Here is an 18,184-nt window from a genome sequence, read left to right on the forward strand (position 1 = left end):
GTTCGCTGGAAACATTTTCGTAGTGTATCTCTATTTGCAGCGTGTTTCTGTATTTGGTTGTGTTGTGAGTATTTGGAGCACACATGTGTTGTAAAACTAATGAATCTTAATTTCTTAATTCTTAATTTGCGGGTGTTTTTCTATTTGTATGTGTTTTTTTCAGTTGAGCTCTCTCGGCCACCGTACAGTACTCATAAAAGAGTAGGCAAAAAATACTGCATGATCTACTATTTCTGGCAAGATTCTGAAGAGTGCATACTGGAGAGGATTTGTGAATGGCAGTGAAGCAACACAACATAAAATACTCAAGAGAGTATGCGATTGTGGAAGCAGCCATAGTAAGCATTGATGCTCTTGGTTTTCACAGCGCATTGTAGAACTTTTCAAGGAGTGAAAGTTTCAGTGCACTGGAAGGATTTTTGACATTTAGACAGACTCCCTGATCAGTGCCCTGACTATTGAATTAGGGAACGGATTGAAACGCACCCAACATACACTGGTGGACTTGTTAGGTCATCAAATGGTATATTGGCCAGGTTAAATATCGCTCCAGTGACAAAGTAGCCTACTGTAGCCCTAACCATGGCTGCAAACAAGTGTGCTGTTGTTGTGCTCAGTACATCTCGTCCTGATCAACTTCTGTTGCTGTATTCCATTGTGTTTGATAGAGAGTTTGATGTTCAATATTTTCATAATGTAGGTGTCACGGTCGTGGCTGTAATGAAGTGCACGACGAAGGAAATACTCAAAATAAATCTTTAATCCAAGAATCAAAACAATGACCAGGAGAATAACCACAAACACAACCACAATACACTTAAATACACTGGCAAACCAAGGAGCTAATAAGAAAATTAAGACAGAACAGAATGAATTCATAGAATGAATTAGAAACACACATTAGGAATTCTTAAACAGGCTCCATTCACAAAAAAAGTTTTGGATGTTTTTAAAAGCTTATACAAAAGAAAGTGACTATACTTTGTAATTTATACCATATAAAAAATTTTATATGGGAAATATCCCTTATGAACCCTTATTTATCTACTATAAATATTTAAAATACTTAAAAATAAATATTTATTTTATTAACATTTACATTTCAACAGGCTTATCGTATCTCATTCTCCAATATTTGGAATTTATTTCATGTGAACAAAAGTATACATACCAAACAATCACATCCTGTTCATTCTCGTGACTTTAAGTACACATTGAGTGACATTTAAGTATAAAAGCAGGGCTCTTTTTGCAACTTCACAAACATTTCCTCTGAGATTCAACTATCTGAAAATCAAGGTGAGTTTTTGGAACAGAAACCTACTGAATAACATTTTTAAAGTATCTTTGTGCTTTGTCTTTAAAATGCATTGAGAATCCACAGTGTTCAGCATATGACAGACATTTAACCTTTCCTGCTTATTCATTTTAGGTTCATTTCAGGTTCATGATGGCAATGCTGAGAACTCTAATTCTTCTTTTCATTATCTTCTCCATGGGAAATGCAGAAGGTAACCTTTACAACCTTAAACATTTAACTGTAAAACCCTTTAATAGAGCATTTTGGAAATGTACAATATTCCATTTACTAATATCTGCATGATTAATGAGGGATTTACAGTGTCAAAGTACACTTAATTTCGGCACATAATCACACAAACATAAAATAAGCTACATAAAATAATAAAAAATAAAAACATTCTTTTCTGTGAGTATTACAAAAGCCCTATAACATTTATGTACTGGATGCACAGTTCATTTAGTTGAAAAATGCCCCTATGGATGGAAAGATTTTGGACTCCGGTGCTACAAGTACTTCCCTCAGTCGGTTACCTGGATCACAGCAGAGGTAATGTATTAGTTACAATAAGGTGATGTGGACAACACTTTTTATTAGGTGTCTTTAACTACATCTAAATAAATAAATAAATAGTTTGGTACAATGCACTTAATGTGTTGATGTAAAACACTTTTGCTGCTATTGAGGTGGGAAATGGTTAAGGTTAGGGACAGGTTTGATGGTATGGTTAGGTTTAAGGGTGGGTTAAGGTGTAAGGGACGGATCAACAGTGTAATCATAGATCTAATTACAGAAATTAATTACAGCTGTATTAATTGGATGTATTATATATATATATTTATAAGTACCACAATGCAAAAACATGTATGTACACAATAAGTGCACTGAATCAAATGATTCATTTAAATGTTAGTACATATTAGTTAAAGACACTTCATATAAAGTGGGAATGGTGATTTTTTTTTAAAAACTTTCTTTTCTGCAATACAGAAAACTGATACTGATCAAATAATCAATCAGAGCAGACTTTGTTTGCAAATGACTAAAATGTAGTTTAAAAAGTCACTTATGCTTTCTGCTAAAAAGATTATATTTTATATTGACAAAAAAAATCTTTCTCTTCAGAAAAACTGTCAAACTCTTGGTGCGAATCTTGCATCTGTGCATAGTAAACCGGAAAATGATTTCCTGCTGAGTCTGATGCCTTCTCCTTCCACAACATTGTGGGTTGGTGGTCATGATGGTGAACAAGTAAGTTAAAGTGTGCCCTAAAGAGACCCATTTGTTTGTCTAAACTAAATTCCTGCTTGAAACAGTAAAGGCAATGTGTCTAATGAAGATGGTTTGACTTCAAAGCCAAACTTAATTAGCTTCTTAAGTCTGACTACAGTAGTGCACTTTCTCTATTCATTCTCTTCACTCATTAGGAGGGACAGTGGTTGTGGAGTGATGGAACTGTGAATGACTTTTCCAACTGGTGCTCTGCAGAACCTAACAATTACGGTGGTCCCGAGAACTGTTTGGAGATCAACTGGAACTGTGAGAATGTTTTTTCAATTTTAATATAATTTACAATACTATAATTTCATATCATACAGTAACAGGAAATGACTCATTTGGATTTCACAAAGTGCCTTAAATTGAACATTTTGTTTTATTTTGATTCTAACACCATTATGATCAGAATAACTTATTTCATTATTCCACCCTACAGCTAACCGTTGCTGGAACGATGAGTCCTGTTCAGGCTCAAAGAACTATGTTTGTGTTGCGGACGTGTGAGATCATATGCAGTCATCCTGCTCCACTGTACAACATTTACTTTTTCTGCAAACTTTAATCTCCTCTCAATATTTTCTCTGTAACACTCCTCAAATTAATAAAAGCATTGATTAAGCAAATCATGTGCATTGTGGACAATCAAATTAGTGTATATAAAAATATAAGTATATTGCATAGCAAGGTTTGAGGATATGGTTAGTAGAATGGCATTAAATGAAGTCATCATCAGGGAAGGGGTTAAAGCAAGCTGCACACAGCTGCTTCATCATTGACAAACACTAAAGACGTCTGTTTCCGACAATGGAATGTAGCTGTAATAAAGTGATCCACTGGAGGCAAGTTGTAAAGAGAACCCAAGTGCAGCTTTATTTTAAACAAAACATGAAACAAACATGGCGTGGCATGAAAACTCAAAAACAAGACATGAACTTACAAACAGTGGTTACAGCCAACAATACTTGACAAAGACACATGGCAAACATGAGGGCTTAAATACACACAAGACTAATTACTAGACAAGGGACACTTGTGAACAATGATCAGACAATAAACCAATGACAAGACACATGGCAGGACCACATGACAAACAGGGAATCACATGACAGACATGGAAACATGACATAGAAACATGACAAGAACAAACACAAAAACAAAACCGTGACAGATCCCCCCCCTCTAAGGGCGGCTCCCGACACCCAACAAAACCCCCCAAAAAACAAAATTCCAGGAGGGTGGTGGAGCGGAGGCGGTCTTGGGGGAGGGATAGAGGGCCAGACAACGGCTCAGGAACAGAAATGACGTGAAAAGACGTGACGTGAACTTCAAATGTGTGCACCGACCACACACACCATATGGCTGTGCCCATAATGGTTAGTGTAGCCATCACTGAGGACTCAGGATTAGTGGCAGCCATCTTTGCCGAGGGCTCAAGTTTAGGCGTGGCGGCAGCCATCTCTGCTAAGGGCTCAGGTTCAGGCGTGGCGGCGGCCATCTCTGCTGAGGGCTCAGGCGACGTGATGGCGGCCATCTTGTCCGGAGACACTGGCTCGGCGGCAACCATCTTGTCCGGACACACTGGCTCGGCAGCAGATGTGGCGTGAACAGACTCAGACATGGCAGGCATGACGTGAAGTGGCTCAGGCTTGGCAAGTACTGTAGGGTTGCGGTGCTCCTCGTCCGCCAAACCCACAGTAAAAGTTGAGCCACTTAATAAAAGGGCATAGTCAATATACTGGGCCAGGGAAAAATTTGTTTTTCCCCCTGGCAATTGGGACCGCACCGGATCGTTCAGTCCAAAACGAAAAATGTCCTTGAGAGCCACATCATTAAATTTTACCTGGTGACAGAGTTCGCAAAAGTCCTTGACATAATCCTCTATGGTCTGGTTGTCCTGACGAAGACAAAGGAGGTCAACTGCTGGGTTCATGGTTTGAGGTCAAGTATTCTGTAATAAAGTGATCCACTGGAGGCAAGTTGTAAAGAGAACTCAAGTGCAGATTTATTTTAAACAAAACAAAAACATGGCATGAAAACTCAAAAACAAGCCATGAACTTGAACAGAACTTATAAACAGTGGTTCTTCTTCTTCTTCTTCTTGAATTTTTATTGGCGGTTGACAAACAACAAAATGGTGTATTTCCGCCACCAACTGGTATGGAGTGTGGATCAAGACGACTTCTTTTTTTTTTTTTTTTTAATTCTCTCCCACAAATTAGATTCCTCAAGAAACTGAAGAATAAAAATATAACACTCATTTCTCGAGTTATTTTGAAGAATATACTTTGGTATAAATTGCATTTTTATTTTTTTTAAATTATGAATTAACAACCTTCTTTCATTCTCATATTTCTGACAATGCATTAAAACATGTTCTACTGTTTCCTCTTGCCCACAATAATAACATCTTCCCGTATCATGTTTACCCATTTTAAAAAGTGTACTATTTAATCTTGTGTGTCCAAATCTCATCCTTGATATTACTATTTCTTCTCTCCTGTTTTTCCCTGCAATTCTCATCTCTCCCACTTTCCTTTGAATTCTATAGAACCACCGACCTTTTTTCTCCTTATCCCACTGTTTTTGCCACCTTTCCTTTAGTCTCTTCTTGATAATACTCTTAACTTCATTCTTACTTAAATTAACAATTAAATTAATGTCATTGTTTTTAACTGCTTCTTTTGCTTCTTTATCTGCAATTTCATTTCCTTGGACACCAACATGTGCAGGCACCCACAAAAATACTACTGTAATCCCCATCATTTGAATTCTGTACATTGTTTGCATAATCTCTATTAAAATATCTGGTCTACTTTCTGAATGACTGTATTGTAAACTAGCCAATGATGAACATGAGTCTGAACAAATAACTGATTTCACAGGTCTTATTTCTTCTATCCACTGTATTGCTAATAATAATGCAACCATTTCCCCTGTATAAACAGATAGCTCATCACTGATCCTTTTCCTTATTGATAGATGAAACTCTGGGACAGTAAATGCTACTCCTATCTTGTTGTCTGAACTCTTTGATGCATCTGTGTATATCTGAACATAACTGTAGTACTCATTAATATATGTCTGTACATTATATGAATTACATTCCTTACCCTTGTTTCTCTGTTCTAACAATGTAAAATCAACTATTGAATCTGGAAGTACCCAAGGTTTTATTACTGGTAATGGAACAGTAGGACTAACATTTAATTGATTAATTTTAAGTTCTGTTGCTTTCTGTATCACAGTCCATCCAAAACTTTTAGTTTTCCTCCTCTCTTTTTCCCAACATGGCTTTAACGTGTCTAGTGTTGGATGCTCTTGACTATGGCCTTGTAAATTAACCCAATAATTCAATGATAGCTGTACCCTTCTCATTTCCAAAGACATTTCCCCCATTTCCACCTGTAGTGCTGTAATTGGAGTAGTTTTTATAGCTCCTGTACATAGTCTAAATACCTGATTCTGTATATTATCTAACTTTTTAAGAGACGTTTCTGCAGCTGATCCATAAACCACACACCCATAATCTAACACAGATCTAATCATTCCATTATACATTGCCTTTAATGCCATCCTATCTGCCCCCCACTCACTACCAACTAAACATCTCATTGTATTTATTATTTTCTTACATTTATTTATTATATTCTGAATATGCACCGCCCACGTAACTCTTTCATCAAACCATATCCCCAAAAACTTAAAATATTTTACTCTTTCCAGTTCTTGATTATATAACTTTAGTTTCACCTCACTTCCAATTTTCTTCCTTGTAAACAACATTATTTTTGTTTTATCAACTGAAAATTTAAAACCCCACTTAAATGACCATTCTTCAACTATTGTAATAGCCTCCTGTAATTTTTTCATAATAAAATCAATATTCCTTCCCCTTTTCCAGATTGCCCCATCATCAGCGAAGAGTGAGAGGCCCAGCCCATTATCCAAATCTTCAAACACATCATTTATCATAATGGAAAATAATAAAGGACTTATTATACTTCCTTGTGGAGTACCATTTTCAATTGTAAACTTTTCTGAATAACTGTTTCCTATTCTCACTTTTAATGTTCTGTCTGATAAAAAATCCTTGATCCATCTATACATTTGACCTTTGATACCTAACTTATACAGTTTAATTAACAACCCTTCTCTCCACATCATGTCGTATGCTTTCTCTATGTCAAAAAAGACAGCCACTACACTTTCTCTATTTATTTGTGCTTTTCTTATCTCATGTTCTAAACACACAGCCGGATCCATTGTATTTCTCCCTCTCCTAAAACCACTCTGATATTTGGATAAGAATTTATTTATTTCTACATGATACATTAACCTTTCATTCACCATTTTTTCCATTATTTTGCCAATATTAGATGTCAACGCAATAGGTCTATAATTTCCTGGATTTGTACTATCCTTCCCCGGTTTATGTATTGGTACTATCACCGCCTCCTTCCACCTTTGTGGTAATTTTCCTTCTTCCCATGATTTATTGTACATATTTAATAAAATATCCTTAGATACTTCGCTAAGATGTCTTAGCATTAAATAACAAATCTGATCTATACCTGGAGCTGAATTTTTGGTTTTCCTAAGAGCTCGATTTAACTCTGCCTTTGTAAATATCATATTTAATTGTTCATTATTGTATTCCTCATTCTGTATTAAGTCTTTAAACTGTTCCAATGTCCTCTCCCTTCCTCTTTTACCCTCCTTACTAATATTATCTGCTTTATGTATTTTAACAAAACTTTTTGCAAGCATTTCTGCTTTCTCTTCATCTTTTATTGCTATTGTATCTCCATCTTTTAATACTGGATACCCAAATTCTCTTTTTATCCCATTCATTCTTTTTATCATATTCCATACTTGACCAATTCCAGTTTCCCTTCCCACTGTGTTACAAAACCTCCTCCAGAAGTCTTTTTTTGTATTTTTTATGATTCTCCTAACATTTGCTTGCCTCTTTTTATATTCAATGAAGTTCTGAAAACTATGATTATTTTTTAACATTTTAAACGCTTTATTTCGAGATTGAATTACCTTATCACATTCTTTTGTCCACCATGGCACAATCTTCTTTTCTTTTCTACCTCCCTTCCTTGGAATAGTCTGACTTGCTGATATCAATATAGCATTACAAATATCGTTATTAACCTTATCAATCCCTTCTTTAACTTTAATGTTTTTCATTTTTTGTTCACTAATACTCCTAAATTCCTCCCAATCTGCATTTTCAAAGAACCATTTGTCTATTCCTCTTGTATTACATTTTTCTACACTTAAATTTACCTCAATTGTTATAGGGTAATGATCACTTCCTATAGTTGTTTCTCTAATCACCTCCCATAAACATATACCCGCTAGTGAACTTGAAACAAGTGTAAGATCAATAGCTGATTCTATTCCTGTTCTCACATTAACCCTTGTTCCCCCACCATCATTTAAACATACTAATTCCTTTATCTCCATTAATTCTTCAATCACTATTCCATTTCCATCATTGCAATTGTCCCATAGTGTGCTATGAGCATTGAAATCTCCGCAACATATAACTTTTCCTTCTAAGTGCACAATTAGTTCACCCAACACCTCTAGTGATAGTCTTTTACAAGGATTATAAAAATTTAGAATTTTAACCTTTCCTTTTTCCCCCAAAATTTCTATTACTATAAACTCCAACAATTTTCCTTTTTCTATAACATTATATTGTACTCCTTGTTTTACAAATATTATACACCCTCCCCCAATATCTTCCTCTCTATCTCTACGTACACAATCATACCCTTTAATATTAAAATCCAACACTGGCTTAAGCCAGGTTTCCTGTATGCATACGATTTCTGGTTTCTTTCTAAGCTCTTTTATAAAACCTTTAAACTCTTGACCATTCGCTAACAAACTTCTTGCATTCCATTGCACAATATTCAAGTTGTCTTATCACCTGCACCTCCTGACTTCCCATCATCTTCCAGTCTTTTATTGATGTTTTCCCAGGATATATTGTTTATACCCAAAAACTTTTCAGCTCCCTTCACAATTATTTTTATTTTCTCTGTTTTGTGTCTAACTTGGTCCGTGCAATTAATTACATATGCCACAAACAAAATCAGTCTATCCACTGTCAGTGTTGTACCACTTTCCTCTGTTTGCCCAATCTCTTGATTTGAAATGTCTTTGTCAGTATCATCACTTCTCCTTTGCTCTTGTACCTTCTTTATTGCATCTGCATAGCTTATGTTATTTACAACTTTCACTTGCTCAATTTCCACAGCCCGCTTTCTTACGTTACATCCATTGTATGTTACCCGATGTTGCCCACCACAATTACAGCACTTGTCCTGTGCATTCTCTTCACAATTTTCAAATCTATGATCACCTCCACACTTAGGACATCTTTGTTTTCCTTTGCACACCGCTGCTATATGCCCATATCTTTGGCATCTATAACAGCAGAGTGGGGGAGGAATATATGGCCTCACTACAAAACTCATGTATCCAATCTTGATTTTTTCCGGAAGCACAGAGTCCTGAAACTCCAAAAGAATTGACAAACTGTCAACTCTTTCCCCATTCATTGTTTTTTGCAACCTTTTTATTCTACTTATTTCACCCCCAGACATACTTTGTTTTAGTCTTTCTAGATCCTCTTCAACTGGAATGCCTGTTATTACTCCCTGTTTCAGTCGTTTTTCTCCCAAGATCTTTCTTTCATTCACTTTTTTCTTACATACATTATCAATTTTTAGAGCTTTGTTTTTTTGCTCATCAGTTTTACATATCAACAACAGGCTTCCGTCTCTCAAAATCTTAGCCATGTCCACTTCTCCTAACTTTTTCTTCAGTTCTCTAGACAATGTTACTGGACTTAGGTTAACATGTTCATCTTCCTTTCTAAATTTAAGAATGACTTTATATTGCTCTTTTTCAATCTTTTTCCGGACAACCCTACTCTCTTCCTCTGAGCTGTTTTCTTCTAATCCTCTTTTACTGGATTGGCTATACACCAAACTAGTTTCATTTCGCCCACTCATTCTCTTTTCTTGCCCTTTCTTACTTACTAGATTCCAATCATCTGACTCCATTTCATCTTCCTCATTTACCCCAGAAAACATCTCAGTCACAAACCAGTTTATGTTGTTGAGGCAAAAACAAGTAACTAACAAAATAGCATCAGGCATAAGAGACATCAGGATTCAAATTGTCCTTAAAAGATATTTATTCTTGCAAGAATGTTCCCAGTCCATCCACAGTCCAGCTGCAGGTGGAGTGAGACTCAGAGCAGAGGTTGACCAGCTGCTTTATAGTGTTCTATTCAAAAGCTATCTCCTACAGCCCCCACTAAACAAAATAACAAAAGGGACCCCCCCCCTTGAACCCTTCACAGCACAAGGAACAAAAGGGACCCCCCTTGACCCCTCCCCAGCACGGGAATCTCCTTACCTCTGAAATCTCACACACACACACCCTGCAGCTGTATCAATATCATAAAAGAAACTCAAAATACAGCCAAAGAACGCATGGCATTCGTTTGTTAAATCGTTGAAAATAAAATACAAAGAAAAGATGAATTTTTCCACAACATTTCCTCCTCTTTATCATTCTCTGATAAACAACATAGAAAAATTCACTCTTGTTTTCTAATCAAACCCATTATACTATTAAATCTTTAAGAATAGAATTAATTCAAGTCTTAATTCAAGAACAGTTATACCCTTCATGTATATCAATACTAAGCCCTAATTTGATTCAATCAAATAAAATCGCAAAACTTTTCTTCAACCATTAATTGGTCAACATTTTCTCCAGATATGTTGATCATCTCGTTGCCTCATGGACGTTCCATCTTCACCAATATGATACTTTGTGTGCTGTTGAAATGGTCTTTTTCCAACGTTGGCAGGAGAGGTATGTTCTAGCGCATATCCTTGAGTCATTTACTGTCTACTGTCACCTGCGAATGGAGGCCTTAAGTGATTTTGTTAGTGACCGCTTGTCTTGTCGTCCCTTTGGTGTGACCTGTGGATTCAACAGCCTGAAACACTATTGTCACCAGATAATTTTTGCTCATTGAATAGCACTCAGGGTCCTTGTTCCCCTGAAAAAAACATTCAACCCATGTTGTTCATGTTAACAAAACAATACAGAATCAGTTCTGTTTGGTTCAATCCATCCTGACATCCTGCAAAATGAAAATTTTAAGTTAGGCATTACACAGGGTGAGGCACTGTTTCTTCACTTTGCTCATGCCATGCGCAAAAGTCTGCATCTTCTGTAAAGAAAAACAAATGTTGAGGTTATTGTCACATAGTTTTCTTTTGTCTGCTGTGCTGCCACTTCTGCTCCGGCATTTCCTGTCAAAACAATTCTTGTTATTAGCACACTTAAAATACAAACAATACACACAATTAAACCCAATGTCCTCCCAACATTTATCTTCCCACCTGTGCGATGGCTTTCAGCAAATGTGAACCCCTTAGTAAACCAGATCTAGCTGGTTAATACAAATAAAGTTCTTCAAATAAACCCCTCCTGGACTTTTACTGTCCTCATATACCGATGAGGTCAAAGCTAGATAACCTCTCAGCCTGCTGTGAAGACAATGGGTTTAGCCCTCCCCCCCTGGATTTACTGTTTTTCCCACCTGTGAGGCCGAAATGTCTTTGTTTGTGGCCTGAATACAAATTATCCATACTAAAAGTTCAAGGACTCATCTGACCACTTGTTTTACTGTGCGTTCTCTTGTTCCCGCCATGAGCATATTCATCCTCCTCTTGATGCCCAACACCCATCTCGTGCATAAATCTAACATAATAAAATTCTCTTACTTTTATCAGACGCTTTTATCCAAAGCGACTTACATTTCAAGGTACACATTTACATTCTTATCAATTCTTGCTTTCCCTCGGAAATTGAACCCATGACTTTGGCGTTACAAGCGCTAACGCTCTACTGTTTGAGCTATAGAAAACTGCAATATTTGTTAATATTTATTTGGTGACATTTGTTTGGATAAAGTTTGCTAACCCAAACGTTGTCCTTAAGCCAAATTTCTTTTAGACATCTTTCTCTGCCTCTGAAATAAAAATATTACTTAAAACCACAATTTCATCTTCTTATCAAATTGTTTTTTAAGGCAATGGCCCCTAAACCCTATTGTTTGGTCTCTTAATCAGCTGTCATCTACGAACATTCTCCAGGTCATCAATTGGTCAGGTCAGGTCGTGTACACTTTGTCAACGTCAGTACACTTCGTCAACGTCAGTCGAATAACAATCTTCCCCTTTTTACAATACATAACTGTTAAGGGCTCTCTGGATAATCTGATATTTACTTAGCCTACTGTACGTGTTTGTTGCTGTCAAATTTATAACTTTTTCTCAACACATGACTGACGGCTATCTACGACTTCACAATTCTAATTTATCAATACTTAAACCTGTCCAGAAAGTAATTCAAATCTACTGCACATCATGAATGACCAAAATAATAATTAATAGACAGAGCTCGATGATCAATCAACTTAAAGCTCATCCTGTTCTGTGTTGCCTTCTCATCAGATTGACTCACAATCCTCAGCTTTGTGAAATTTCAATTTCAAAATTTCAAATTTGTCATTCGCCTTAACCCATCTATAATGCTAAAACACTTTTTCCAGAGGTTAATGACAAATTTATACACACTATTCAGACAGAACAGTTGTCCTAAACTAACACATACTGTACAAAACATGAATTCACACTCACACTCTTCCCTGACTATGAACCGCTCATATTTCTTATTAATATCTTTTATCTAAAAGGATTCAAATTTTAAATGACATTTTAACCTTACATTTTCCTGTATCTTTTATCTAATGTTTTTATGGCCTCTTAACCAGTTTCAAAGCATGTCTGTTCATTATCCATCTGATTTTAGAAAAGTCAGCTGGATTGTTTTGGTTCATTATCTTATTTTGCTCCAGCTTTCTTTGGCTGACTGATAACAGAAGAACAGACAGAGTACCATCCCAAGCAGTCTCTTTCTCTCTCACTATAAGCAAATAATCTTTTCAACAGCCTCCTAGGACTGTAACTAAAATAATCATAGTCATATTCAATCGTTCTATGATCTTTTCTAAGGTTATCTTTAGTTTAAATACTCAATTTACCTAACCTTTGTTTTCCAGAAAATTCTCTTGAGTCATCTTTAGCCACCACCATGTCTTATAGTGGTCCTTTGTCATGTCTAAATGATCTACAGGAGTCAGAACTGACACATTAGTTCAGCATCAACACAAATCTCTGTGTTTTCCTTGCTCATCAGGCAACTAACATTACAACTTTTTTTTTTTTTTTTTTTTTTTTTTTTAAACTGTCTCCACAACAGATAACCACTAGTTCAATGGTCTCTGCTGGCTCCTGAATGCCCATTCAGATCAGCTCTTAACCTATAATTGTCTTTTCTTCGGGGTGTTGTCCCCTGGCATAGTTGCAGACACTTGTCAGAAAAACAAGCCATTCAATCAACGCGGTTTCTGGTGAGTGGTATATAGAGGAACTCACATTTTCTGGGTCAGACGGCCGTAACTTCTTACAGCTCATCTCGCCTCTCAATGGTTTGCTGATGCTGCTGGCCTCACAGTCACCGCTCAACTCTAATACCTTTCTCACATAAAAACACCTCCATCAGGAAATGCCCAGTGTTTTTGCGTGACCCTTCTGTCTTAGGTTGTCCTTTTGGCCTAAAAGATCGTACCCGTCGTTGAAGTAATCACTCGTACACACTGGTAACCGCTTTTTCCCATCACAGAATCTGTGACCGTTTTCTTCAACATAATCTGTTGTTTTCTGGAGCTTAGGAAAAGGCGCATTCAAGAGTCATCAGAGCCATTCTGACCTAATAGTGTTCACAGGGAGACAGGTTAATAACAACAGTATTTAATCACTTAAATTCATTAATCATCTTAAAGGTAGCAACCTGCTTAGATTATAGTCAGTGAATTTAGATCACAATCGTACATTCAGTGTACTGTTACTTCTGTAGCCGGAGCCATCAGCCCTGTTTTATGGTGGAGGCTAAAATCAGACAAAGAAGCGGTCCTAAAATAAACTAGTCAAAAATGTCACTTCTATCATTTAAGGTCTGCATTATTATTTTAAAGACTTCTTTAAAATCATTCAGTTTTACTTTTAAAACATTTACAAATTGTCCTCTAAATTTGTCAAATCTGAACTGCCTGTAGCATGATTTGTTTTAGCTCTTCCGCATCTATGAATCTGTTCAACTGAAACACTGTGCTTTACACAGCCTCAGACAACAGGTTTCAGCTGACATTGAATGAGAGAGAGACTCTTGAGGCATCAGGACTGGTACACTGCATTCTCATAAACCTTTAACTTCAGACTTTATCTGCCATCTTTTCTTTAACTGTAGCCCATCTTAAGGCATCTTTTCCATAAATTACATGTATTGTAATTTAGACATTACAAATATCCACTCCGAATGAGTCTCTGTTGCACTGAAACTGTGGCAGTTTCAGTTACAGCACATGCCAGATTCAGATAAGCAAACCTGTTTTGGCCAAATCACAATCTTATCTTTTAAAATCAACATTAACAAGCCTTTGTTTAATCAAATGCCTTTTACACATTTTACATTTAGCAACTGTTAATCCTGTAACACTGCTTCTGTTTATTTTATCTTAAAGAAATAATACGAATTATTCTAGTTCTTAATAACAATTTCATTTCAATTTTACTTCAATGTTTTCTCTAGGAGTTTATCAATCTGCTTCTATGATTCACTTTTGAGGCTGCTCCCTGCTTGTGATACATTTTTTGATTATCATTATAAATCATTCATTAGATTTGTCTCTCCATATCATCTAAAACCTTATCAAAGCATTTCATTCAAAACACAATCATCCTTTTAGTGACCGGTACTTTTAAAATATTTTGCAACTCATTTAGCTCATCTGTAATTTTACGTCCACCGGTACTTTTTATAGTTCTTTTCCTTTCAAAAGGAATTCCTTACACTTAATATCTTTCAATCTTCTTAACAACTTTCAAAAGTTTATCTATCAACTTTCTTTTCTCCCTCATCTACTTTTACAGTCATACAGTGCGCATACAGTCACTGAATGACCCAGCTGACTGCAATAAAACACTCTCTGTTATTCTGCCTTTTATCTTTCTAACAGCTTCACCCTATTTTGCACTTCTGAAACATTGTGTTGTATTCAGGAAATGCAAACAGAGCCACTGATAAGTTCTCTGCATTCTCCCCCACTGTCCCAGCTGCAAATTCAATTACAATAGCCGAATCACAATCTTCATCATATTAACACTGATCTACTTTCTAACTCATATTAACACAGACTTTTCTTTAAATTTGTGTCATTTTGGCACTTTCTTTCTTTGGAGCCAGTTAAGTTATTGTTTATCTTTCTAATTACAATCAAAACTTTTACTAAACATCATCTGCAAATCTCTTCAGAGCGTGAGCAGAACTGCTTACAGCATTTGCTCTCTTTTATCTCACTATTTATCAGGACTGTTCAGTTACTCTTCATACAGTATTAAAACTTCAACGTGTCATTAATTTCATCAACACTGGTTTTTAAAAGCTTATTCTTCTATCAAATGGTTAGTTTGCAGATTCAACTTAAATCACAAAATTGTATTATAATTATTCAGTCCCACTTATCTCTACTGTTTCACAGAAACCACAAGATTCTCTAAATCTTGTTCTCGGTCTCTAAATTACACACAGCTATCCTAGATGCTTGCACCTTCAACTCTTGTTACAAAAATATGGCAATCTATTCTTCAATACTCTGTTCTCTTTTCATAACATTAATACAATAAAGCACATTCACATCACTATTATTGGCAGAACATTAATTTTCATAAGCGACACGGAAAATCTAAATATTCTAAATGGGTTTCACAAAGTTTCTGATTAACTTTAGTCACACGTTTCTGGGGAAATTATCTCCAACCCATAATTTCCTTTATAAAACAATATATTTCCTTAAATGGCTTAATATCAACAAAATATCCAATCTCTGGACATTTTCTAATTTGATATTATCATCAACAACACATACAAAACAAGTATACATTTAACATTCAGAAGCTGGTTTGAACAAGCAAGCGCTGTTGCTGTACTCCCAGCATAGCTGGACCCTTTAGGTTCAAAAGACAATCGTTTTACTTAATGAAACATTCCTTATCCTTATATCATGCCAATCCCTGTTAATCATACTCAACGCCCCATTTTCCATCTAAAACTCACTTTTCGTACCATTTCAACTTAATTTGACTTAATCAGGCGTTCATAAATAGTTCCATGAACTCTATCTTCCCCTACATGTCAGTTCCTTCTGCATCGACTCTGTTCTCTTTTATCTGCTTCTTTCCTATCCAACAATTCACTGTCCGTTCACAGTTTTACACTCATGAACAAACTTCAACAACCCTTTCTGACTAGTAACGGATAAGTTAGCATTTCAGAAAACCCTGTAGGCTACCTTTGTACAATCTCATATGCTCATCATTCACAACACTGCTCAAATCATCAGTCATAACTTTGCTCAAAGTTTCATCAGCCACACATAAAGATTTCCAACCGTTTTTTTTTTTTTTTTTTTTTCATTGCAGGTAGCAGAAAGTAAATCAGCGTATGCATTCGTGTGTGCGTCCTTTACACACGTTTAACACACACATAACAACCATTCTGTTTTCCCTCGTTCTTTTCTATTGATTCTTTTACGACATTGAGTCTTATCTTACTCAAGGTTCCCACCTCGGGGAAATACATTTACATTTACCACCATCATTATTTCTCCTTTGACAGAAAATTGGTGTATAAAAATGATCTACTTTACTGTTAGATGACCCCATTTTTGGCTGAGTTCCTCTTTTCTGGATTTCACAATTCGACACGTGTCTTACAGAATCTGTCAAACGTCTTCGACAGACCCGATCTTTTACTCCGAGATCGGACGGACCTCTGCTTGTTTACGTTCCACTCAAAGTTTTCTCACGTGCGCTTATTCGCTCGCTCAATTCTTTTTACTTGATTAATTCAACCTGGTCTTGTAATTACGTTCCACTCAAAGTTCCCCCACGTGCGCTTATTCGCTTGACTCAATTCAATGTGGTAAAACTTCGAGTAGAGCACAATCACCCAGAAACTTCTTTTTTACTTGATTAATTCAACCTGGTCTTGTAATTACGTTCCACTCAAAGTTCCCCCACGTGCGCTTATTCGCTTGACTCAATTCAATGTGGTAAAACTTCGAGTAGAGCACAATCACCCAGAAACTTCTTAATCCTGTAACTTTCTCTAAGGTTTACATAAATTTCGAGTAGAACGTAATCATCTCAGCAGCTGTGATTTCTCTGAATCACCAGTGGATCCCCTGTCCACTAACGAGCTAAGTGAGGCAGAAACTGGTCTGCTTTGTCAGATCGATTTCTCCCCATAAAATTTGTGATTAACTCACCTTTCGCTCGTACCAAAAAGCAAAACTCAGCCAATATGGTTCACGTTCACTCACAATTATCAAAATAATTTAACTGTCTCTTACCCGAGATGCTTTTACTGCCTCCGAGTTCTTTCTGAATCCAGTGGGTTCCTCCTGGCCCTGATAGCAGTTTTGGCTCTTCTCTCTCAATTCGGCGAGGTAAGACTAAAGCCTTTTGTGCTTTAGGGTGATCAGTCCGTCAATACGCTTTCTCAGGGCCAGAAGAAACCTCATGGTTCGCACTTCTGACACCAACTTGTTGAGGCAAAAACAAGTAACTAACAAAATAGCATCAGGCATAAGAGACATCAGGATTCAAATTGTCCTTAAAAGATATTTATTCTTGCAAGAATGTTCCCAGTCCATCCACAGTCCAGCTGCAGGTGGAGTGAGACTCAGAGCAGAGGTTGACCAGCTGCTTTATAGTGTTCTATTCAAAAGCTATCTCCTACAGCCCCCACTAAACAAAATAACAAAAGGGACCCCCCCCCCTTGAACCCTTCACAGCACAAGGAACAAAAGGGACCCCCCTTGACCCCTCCCCAGCACGGGAATCTCCTTACCTCTGAAATCTCACACACACACACCCTGCAGCTGTATCAATATCATAAAAGAAACTCAAAATACAGCCAAAGAACGCATGGCATTCGTTTGTTAAATCGTTGAAAATAAAATACAAAGAAAAGATGAATTTTTCCACAACAATGTCAACCGCCGTAAACTCCAAACACAACTCTGAAATCTCCGTCCCGCGTCCACTTCCGCATCTGCCGCCTTCCAGCCCCCTCCTGCCAACATACTCTATAAACAGTGGTTACAGCCAACAATACTTGACAAAGACACATGGCAAACATGAGGGCTTAAATACACACAAGACTAATGACTAGACAAGGGACACTTGTGAACAATGATCAGACAATAAACCAATAACAAGACACATGGCAGGATCACATGACAAACAGGGAATCACATGACAGACATGGAAACATGACATAAGCTGTGTCCCAATATTGAAGGCTGCATCCTTCGAAGGACGCAGACTTCAAGGATGCAGCCTATGCGTCCTCTGAAGGACGCACCATGTAGCC

The 18,184-nt window shown here is 36.7% G+C and overlaps 1 protein-coding gene across 1 annotated transcript; it reads left to right on the forward strand.

Moving 5' to 3' along the window:
• The first annotated feature begins 1,209 nt into the window (after positions 1–1,209).
• LOC311298254 (ladderlectin-like) lies at positions 1,210–3,426 on the forward strand. The gene is made up of 6 exons (XM_084421016.1): positions 1,210–1,299; positions 1,433–1,511; positions 1,755–1,849; positions 2,426–2,551; positions 2,728–2,839; positions 3,015–3,426. Exons 2-6 carry the CDS (start codon positions 1,448–1,450, stop codon positions 3,080–3,082), a joined length of 465 nt encoding a protein of 154 aa, XP_084277142.1. The 5' UTR covers positions 1,210–1,299; positions 1,433–1,447; the 3' UTR covers positions 3,083–3,426.
• Positions 3,427–18,184: the final 14,758 nt, after the last annotated feature.

Source organism: Rutilus rutilus (assembly GCF_951802725.1).
Source record: "Rutilus rutilus genome assembly, chromosome: 10".
Taxonomy (NCBI): domain Eukaryota; kingdom Metazoa; phylum Chordata; class Actinopteri; order Cypriniformes; family Leuciscidae; genus Rutilus; species Rutilus rutilus.